The 9,630-nt window shown below is 39.8% G+C and overlaps 1 protein-coding gene across 1 annotated transcript; it reads right to left on the bottom strand.

Moving 5' to 3' along the window:
* Positions 1-1,566: 1,566 nt before the first annotated feature.
* LOC102713569 (zinc finger A20 and AN1 domain-containing stress-associated protein 11-like) lies at positions 1,567-2,663 on the bottom strand. Its single transcript, XM_040526970.1, has one exon. It carries the CDS (start codon positions 2,495-2,497, stop codon positions 1,991-1,993), a length of 507 nt encoding a protein of 168 aa, XP_040382904.1. The 5' UTR covers positions 2,498-2,663; the 3' UTR covers positions 1,567-1,990.
* Between the last annotated feature and the right edge of the window lie 6,967 nt (positions 2,664-9,630).

Below are 9,630 nucleotides of genomic sequence, written 5' to 3'. Positions count from 1 at the left end.
TGTCCGAAACGTTATGAAATTTCAGAAATTCCAGATCCAGGGCAAAGCTTATTGGTCAGTCAAGCATTTGTCAGTTCATTTGAATTTAGTCACACACAGTCAAATTGTTTTGTTTGAATTCAAATCCATTTGAACTATTCAATCAGATGTACCATGCAATCCGTACACCTCATTCAGAATTTGTTACAACAAAATTTGTCTACACCACGTGATCGATCTTTCTAAATCTCGTTGACATGTATCCGGGAAAAAAAAGTACCAAGTTAGCTACAAGCCTACAACTACTATAATTTGTAAACCAATTCCCATGAGCGAGGAACCAGTCCAAAGCAACTCACGCGCTTGTGTTGGATCCATCGATCGATTTCACTCGTGAAACCTAATAATCAACGCCCATCTTTTTGCTTATGGATTTTTACTAATGAAAACTAATTTATAAATAAATTTTATACACACATTTTTAGCGATCTAACAGCTAAAAATGAAAAATATAATACGAGAAAAACTATCAAAATTAACTCTAATTTAAATTTTAGATACTAAGTATTAGCACAATTAAAAAGACGAGTTATAAGTTATAACACAGATTGGCCATGATTTAGAACTAATTTATTTATTTGCTCCAGCTAGCTACTCTACAATGGAGCTCATCACGAGAAAGCCGATCATGGAAGAGCCATTCCAGCCTGGGCCACGTGGCTTCCACGACGGCATTTTGGAAGTGGAAAGAGGCGCTCGCATTGCCTGCCGACCTGTGCCGGCGATGATGACCGGAGGTGGGGCCGCGGTGGCGGTGGGAATCGGCGAAAGATCCTCCGCCTTTGCGAGGGGAGGAAAGGTCGCCGGGGATTTTCTTTGGAGGCATACCCTGAGTCCCTCCCTGATCCTGTCGCTTGCTTAGCCCAAATTAATTCCGAATTTTGAATTATTGCAATGCTGGTTTCGGGCAGAATTTTGTACTTAATTATAAATCATAGAACGGGAGCCGGTATAAAAAATTACAGAGAATCACTAAACTCTCACTGTTTGCTTTTCAGCTTATATGGCGTTGTCAAATTTTGAATTTTGATTTTGAAGTTGATTTTAGATTATCAACAATTGCATATATAAAAAATTATTTATAAATTATTTTTAAGTTATTATGGTTTATAATCAATTTCATGGGAAACAATTGAAGTGAAATTCTATTAAAATTTATCAGCCTAGAGATCAAAAGATCTAAACGAATAGTCTTGACGGCTTTTTCCAAACTTTATTTTTATTACTAGATAGTGAAATGTGAGACGAAATTCGGTTTGGAACATCGGAAAAAAAACCGATTGTGTAGGACGAAATGTCGACACGTGGACGTCAATTTGTAGCAGTATTAGGTGTCGTCAACACAATTTTAATCAACCCGAACACAGGATGGCTACCAAAAAAAACAGGGAAATAATTAGCATACGCAACTTGGACCAACCCAATAATGCTCGGCTAGCTAATCCAGTTCAACTACTGCTAATAGAGGGCTCCAAGCGTCAATGATTGAGCTGTCAGGGCAATTCCCAACCAATGGAGGAAAAAAAGAGAAGATAATAAAAGAAAAATATTCCACTAGCTCAAAGCTGGTAATAATGCTCTCCACAGATTATAATACTTTTTATACAAGAAGGAAATTAAATTAAATAGAGATTTGTGGGAGGACAACACACCATCCCCATCTTCTTCCTTCCTCCATCCTCTTCCATCCAACCACAACCACCACTGCAACAACAATATCATCATCATCACCATATTGTTCTTCCTTTGCTTGATGCATCTTGAGTCACCCATCTCATCTCATCTCCCTTTTCTTTTCCTTTTTTCTTCTCTTTTTGTTCACCTTTGAGAAGCTCTCAGGAAAAGAACAATACTATCCACCCTCACCTTTAATTTTTTAAAAAGGAAAGAAAAAAAGGAAAGAAAAGAAAGAAAAAGGAGGAAATTTCAGGTTTTCCTCTTGTATCAATCTTTAGAACCTAACGATCTTGGCGGCGCGCACGACGGGGTTCTCCCTGGCGATGGCGTCCCTCGCCGCCGATTTGTAGTCGAAGCTGCAGTCGTGGCGGTCGGAGTACCGGTGCGCGCCGCAGAAGAGCTCGCCGCACCGGCACCGGAACCCGGTCAGGCCGACCCGCTTCCGGCAGCTGTGGCACCGGTTGACCGACGACCTCGACGCCTTCGATTCCATCGGCCCCGCCGTCGGCCGGTCAACGGCCGCGGCGGCCACCAGCGTCACCGCAGCCGCTGGTGCAGCCGCCCTCGGCTTCTCCACCACCGCAAACGACGGCGACGAGGAGGAGGAGGAAGGAGACGGCGGCGCGGCGGCGGAGGAGGAAGCCGAGGCCGCCAAGAAGCAATTCTGGCAGAGGTTCTTGGTCGCTGGGTTGCCCGGGAAGCCACAGCTGTTGGCGCACAGCGTCATCTCCGGCGCCCGCAGCTCCGTCGGCTCCTCCACCTTCTTGTCCCTCTGCGCCATGATCCCACACACACCCACACCGACCAAGAACTCGAATTCCTCGCGTGCGCGAGAGAGGAAGCGAGAGAGAGCGAGAGGGAGAGAGGAGATGAGCTAGCAGCTTTGCTTTTGGAAATGGGTTAGCGAGGCGAGGCGACGGGGTGGTGGCTTTTTATCGCGTGAGGAAGAGGAGACGGGCGGCGTACGCGTTCTCGGCGTGTCGCGGGCGCGCGGTTATTTCCGGCGGTGGCCGCCGCGCTGGCTTGGAAATGGCGCTGCTGCCCTTGGGTGCTCACCTGCCGGTAAAGACGTACAGCATGGGTTTGGTTTTGTGTTAGTATTTTGGATGTTTTTTTTATCATTAGATTAAAATAAAAGGCTCAAATTAATTACTAGAGTGTATATTTGCAGTAATGGAGATAATCTGAATTCGGTTTTATGGTGATCTCTTTCAACACCATCTTTTTTTTCTTTTACTTATGCTTATACAGTTATATGGCAAATTTTGAATTTTCATTCTTAAATTTGAATTGATTTGAGTTTTTTTATCGAGATTTATTTTCCAACTTTATCTTTAGGTCGCTAAGAGTATGTATATTATATAAATAAGTTTTATTCATAAATTACTTTGCATTTGTAATTATGTTGTATAGCCTTTTTAATAAAAATGTCAAACAATCACACTATCCGTGTCTCTTTCTTATGGGTTAAGGAAAATAAAAAATGTAAAAAAGGAGAATGATATGCAATACGGTGTGCGAATGATGCAAGCGGTACGCGTGTACAACACTTGTGGTTGTGATTGTTAGTAGGTAGCTAGACTGGTTGGGTGTAGCCGTGTAAGTACTGTAAATTGGGTGATGAATGTCTCGGCTTTAGGTTAGGGAAGCTTGAAAGCTATTTGATGCTGGGATTATACACAAGAGATATAATTTGGTCTATGAAGAAATACCATATAATTGTGTGATAAAAACTTAAGAGTAGATCTCACATTAAAACACAAGTAGAGTATTTAGAGCATATGGAGTAATACTGAAGGTTATAGAGTTGTTCAGTCATGCGATGTAATAAAAAAATGCACTGGCTTATTTTGTTAGTCTTTAATATGGATTTGATCATTTGAACCACAGCAAATTGTTATAGTCATGTAGAAAAAAAAAGGTAACTCATAGGGAAGGTGGTGATCAGATTAATTTTTTTTAAGAACTGATCAGATTAATTGTTAGGTGGTTCAGTGACACACCAAATTTAAGTATTGCACGATACTCCCTCCGGTTCTAAAATTATCGGCGTTTTAGACTTGGGAACAGTGGATGCTAATTGTTGGTGTTTTATGTGTTGCATCTACGTCCATGCACCGTGTTAAACACATCAACGCCACCATGTAAACAAAAAGTAAGTGTGCCGGATTCAAACTCGATATTCAACTCTTTCTTTTTTACCTGTTTCTTTTTTTCTCGCCTCGCTTAATTTATCACCATGTTAATAAAGATAATATTTTTCGATTAAAAATATTTATCGTTTAAGACAATATTTAATTAAAATTTTAAAATTTCAACCATGATAATTTCTTAAATGTTTAGTTTAAATATATGACAAATGATATACATAAATTCTCATGAAAAGGTACTATCGTAGTATCATGAATTTAGTAAATTTTATAAATATAATATAACATAAAATTATTCACCAGAACTTAGGAAGTTCGATCAAATCACACCCTAAACAATAAATATTTCGATAGAAGAGTACTAGTCTTTAAATCTTTTCACTTTTAAAGATGGACGGAGTAAACCCGTAAACACTGAGCCCCAGGTTAGACCGGGTCGATACGCGACACCAACTTGCAGGCGGCCCAGGCAGCCCCGGGGGCACAAGCGCCAATCCACCGGATGACCACCCAGCGAAGCGAAGCCGCCAGCCAGCATCACGCCCGCACACACGCATACGGCAGAGGCAGGCAGTACCCATACCCATACCCGGCCGCGCCCGCGAGCCGCCCGCCGCCCAAAGCTGACCGACCGCGCGGGGGGTACGTACAACAGCAGAGAGATGTACATCCATCCCCCCCGAAGCCAACGAGAGAGAAAACAGAAGAAAACCCCGGCAGGAAACGCAGCGGAAACGACGCGCGCCGCGCGATTCGCCCGCCGGCCCCCCGAGCCCGCGTGAGCGCTGCGCGCATCGTCGATCGGTTGTCGCTGTCCGGCAGCTGAGCTGAGCTGCGCCTGTGCGGATTAGGATTAGCAGGCACGGGAGCGCGATGCCGACGCCGATGCTGCAGCAGCTGCCACTGCCTTTCCCCCCAACCCCGTCGCTGTCGGTCGATCGCCACGGTAAAAATATGGTGAATCACGTGGTGGAGAACAATGCCGCGATACTAATTTAGGCGCCGTTTAGTTCTCAAAAATTTTCACCCAAAAATATCACATCAAATCTTTGGACACATAAATAGAGTATTAAATATAAAAAAATTGAAAAACTAATTGCACAGTTATATGAGAAATCGTGAGACGAATCTTTTGAGCCTAATTAGTAGATAATTAGCCATAAACGCTACAGTAACCCGCATACGCTAATGACGGATTAATTAGGCTCAAAAGATCCGTTTCACGGTTTCCATGCCAGCCATGAAATTCATTTTTTCATTTTTGTCCGAAAACCCCTTCCAACATTCGATCAAACGTCTGATGTGACACGCAAAAATTTTCATTTCACCAACTAAACACCCCTAGTCAGTCTGCCTTCTTTATGCTACTATTGTTCCCCGGTTTTTTATGCGTATTTATCAAACTGTGTTTACTCGGTATATATCTTTTACAAATGTTTAGATTATCTCATATTTTAATTTTTTTATATTAATAATTTTATTATTTATAATGTAAAATATATATTGAGAAATCAGATGATATTTTGTCTTTTTATCCTTACGTAACAAAGGAACGCAGTGTTACTGCTGTTTCGTCAACGTCAACGTGTATCAACCTATTTCTACTGGTGCTGCTGGCTGGGGTGTTATGGTGGTGCGTGGCGAGGAAAATGTGCTGGTGACCGCGTGCGTTCTTCCGTGCGGGGGTAACTACCTAACTGGATAACAGCTGCGGCAGGGAAGGCAAACAGCTGGAGTAGCGTCCTAGCGAGGAGACGATGAATGGACTATTACAGCAGCCGACCTAGACCTATCGATGGCGACGATGGTTGCCATCAAGGTGAGCCGATCGAAGAGTACCCATTCTCATAAGGGGATCATTTGACTTAACCAACATATATTTTCACTTGTTGTACTTATAAGTTAAAATTAAAATCTTCAACCTTGAATTTAAAGTTTAGTTTTTGGTTTTTTATTAAAGTTTATTTTACAATCTAGACTTTTAGATAGCTAAGAATACATATATAAAAAATCTATTTACAAATTATTTTCACGTACAAATATACCGTTTGACTTTTTATAAAAAAAATCATCCTCAGTATCATCTAATTTTAAATGACCGACACATGGGGTCTCATATCGAGCAAATACACATCAATAGTATATGTTAGAGAGTAGTAATTTAGAGAAGTCATATTTCACCCACGGCCTCACCAAGGTATGTGAAAAACTTTAGTGGTGAAAGTATGTATTTGGGTAAAAAGAGAACGTAGGTCTAAAGTTATTATATTTTGGGAGGGAGTGAATCCTTTTCCTCTACTAGTAATGTACCCGTACATCCATACACCTGATGATGGACTGTGCACGTCCATAGAACAAAAAACTCTATAACTAATGATGGGTTATACATACATATTAAGAAGAAGTACATACCACTCCACTTTTAAGAAGTATTTATATAGAAATGATGATCAGTTCAAACGGAATCAGAATTTCATAACCCTCCTAACCAATGTAGACCGTCCTTTTATTTAATTAGTTACTTCAGTCGGCTATTATCTGGCTGCGAAATGTGGTTTGACTTGCAATCTCCTCGTACCTTTCTTAAATTATAGGGTCGAAACTCTTAGTTATGTGTCTATTATTAAGGATGTGAACTATTTTTAATTATCTTAGGGATTATTTAGGGAACTTTAGATTATGAGAAGCAGCTGTTTGATAGTCAGTTTTTAGGAATCTGGAAAAGGTTCTAAACCCAACTTCTCTAGCTTCTCAGAATCTGTAACGATTCTTAAAACATATGGACCATTTGAGAGCTCTCCCAACATGCCCTTAATCTGTATATTAGATCCTAATATTATCTACCAACCGTGTTTCACACCAAGAGATCAGAGATTGTAACGTAATGGCTTAGCATTATACCGTGGCAATGACGTCGGTTTGGCGATACATAACATGAATCCAGCTTTTTCTAGAAAGAGATGGTTGGAGTTTGGATGGCCGTATTTTACACCCCCTCGCCGACTAAATCCTCTGTTTATTCTCGAGTCATCACCGGATTGGTTAGTTTATTGGAAAGTGGTTTAGTGGGCTGCCCCCACGAAGCACAGCATAAACTCGATTTTGTGTATCGGTTTTTGGGGAAGACGCGATGGCGCCGTGGCCGCTCAAGTGGGCACCTTTTTTATTTAAGTGTATTTTATTAGCATAGTAGTACTAGTAGCAGCATGTTTTTTTTCTTTTTCTAGACTCTAGGCATCTCTATCAACAGAGAATCCTTAAATTACACCTAAAGTTGCTTCACAAATTGGTGAGGCCCAGGCAAAAACCAAATCCAAAGAGATATTGGTTTTTTTATATATATAAGTCTCTACATTCATCTCCAGAGCCGTGACACATGCATCACTATGTTGGCTGTCGGCATGATAGGGAGGATCGATTTTGTTTATCAGGAGAGAGAGAAAAGATCCCACTAGGTTTAGTAGGTGTTTTCTATCCATAATAATCAATCGTTATAGCCTTAATTAATTTCTGGGAGCCAGGATTGGGTGAACTGCCCACGTATACTCTAATGTTATTATTATGCAGCATGCATGTACTCGATGCAAACGAGAGGAATTATACGCTCCCTCATTTTTAATACTTGACTCTATCAATTTATTTATATATTTACCTTTTATCTTACTAAAATTATTATACATAAATATAAATCATATTTAAAAAACTTCTTTAAATATAAAACAAATACAATAAAATAAATAATAATTATATACTGTACTTTTATAAAATGATTGTCAAACATAGATTCAAAAAGTAAACAACACTACACGTAAAAACCCGAGGAGTACATAAATAAATATATTGTACCAAAAAAAATAACATTGTGATTATCGTGAGAGCAAGTAGAATAGAAGCCTATAAACCAAACTGCAAGCACATGTGAAGGAGAGATAAAATAAAAAAATAAAGAGCGTTGGCTCTCACACAAAAAACACATGCTTAAGATAAATATATTAAATACAAAAGTGAGAAAATCAGAAAGAAAAATAGTGGAGCCAATATTGTAGCTAATGTATTGTGTATATTAACTTTAATATGAGCTAATTGCTTAGTATTAGCTCTGCTATTAAATTTACTCTGATGACGCCATAGATCGAATTAGCTTAAGTTGTCCATGAAGCCAGGTCCCCTAGCTAACACCAAACCCTAAACACGTAATTAATACCCTCCCGTGAATGCCAGCACGGTGACGCTGTGCTGCGTAGGAAGGCCACTAGCAGCTGCAGCTGCAGCTGGTGCTGGTGCTGGTGCAGTGCAGGCAGCATCACACGCCATCGCTCGCTCGAGGCAAATGCTACGAGATACGCTCGCTGTGCTGTGGCTGCCTTCTTCACGTGCTCGCGTCGCGCAGCGAGCTTCGCTTTGCTTTCCCACCACTGACCACTGACTGAGAATTAGTTGATAATTATCATCGTCTCGTCTCCTGAAAGTGTCTGATCGCTTGGCAAAATGGGTGGCAATTTGGCAACTGGCGAGCTTTGCAAATTTGCAAGATATAGCGTTCTAGCATCGATATGCTCGTATCACCAAGTATCCTCCCCGCGAAAAAAAGCGACTTTCGGATGCTGACGAGTTACAAAGTGAAGTATTACATTGCTACTGCGGCTGTGTTATTGCATAGGTTCAGTAGCCGATGTGAAAAATATAGTAGAGGATTAACATATCATTAATTAATTATAAGTTATAGAAAGATTGAAAAATATATTAATATGCTTTTTTAAAAATAATTTTTTTCTACGGACAATTTTAACAAAACACACACCGTTTAGCAGCTTAGGAATCATGTGCATGAAATTTGGCTTAGAAAACCGGACGAACGAATGTAACCGTATCTACATGTATGGATGTATGTGCAATGTCTTTCTAGGGGCATGTTTGAATGAATGAATGAAACATGTGTTCTTCTGGTGATGAAGGATTATCTATTTTTAATAGCTATTTAATAGTATAAATGATAAAAGTTAACTATTACGGAGTTGAAAAATGAAATACTTGAAGTATCAGTGACTAGCCAGAGGCAGTCTCATTTTTCCACTTCAGTAATGCATCCTTAATAAAACTAGAAGACATCACCCCAATTTCTTCATGCATAGATCATATTGTTGCAACTAATCGAACAAGTTCACCATATAGACAAAAGTCTAACTAAAAGATTATATCAATAAATTAAAAATATAAAACAGAACTATGTTCAATTAAAAATAGAGAAAAACAAAGAGAAGTCTTTCCTTTTTCCTTTTTTAATTATTTTTGTGGGGAAAGAGATTGGGTTTTATAAGGGTACAAATAGATATACCGTTGTACAATTGGAGCTTACAATGATGAAGCTCGGACTAAGACTAAATATTATGCTTGAAAACTAGCCTTCAGATGCTCTGCCTGACAATTGATATCCATTGAACCACCAACAAAGCAAAAGGTAGAGATTATATCAAATCTCAGCAAGTTCTTTTAGATGGCTAAACAAAATTGCTTGCTCAATATTACGACAATTCATTAATCTCGAATACAGCCACCTCCAAGTATCAACATGGCGGCTTACCAAAAGCTGACTCCAAACTCCTCCCCTTTTCTTATTTTATTTTATTTTCTTGGCATTTCCCTACTTTTAGCCTTTTTTACATAGCATCATTTTTGCGTAAACCATTCCAAGTTTATTATGTTGATTTTTACATGCTGCATGGTAGGCTAGGCACCAATTTGGTTCTTATTATCAACTATAGTT

This window comes from Oryza brachyantha, chromosome 8 (genome assembly GCF_000231095.2).
Source record: "Oryza brachyantha chromosome 8, ObraRS2, whole genome shotgun sequence".
In the NCBI taxonomy this organism is placed as follows: Eukaryota; Viridiplantae; Streptophyta; class Magnoliopsida; order Poales; family Poaceae; genus Oryza; species Oryza brachyantha.
Note: the sequence above shows the minus strand (reverse complement) of the source record. Positions and strands in the feature narration are given on the sequence as shown.

Bases quoted from the DNA above. Each gene is read 5' to 3' on its own strand.
- LOC102713569 (XM_040526970.1), bottom strand. From the start codon at position 2,497: ATGGCGCAGAGGGACAAGAAGGTGGAGGAGCCGACGGAGCTGCGGGCG.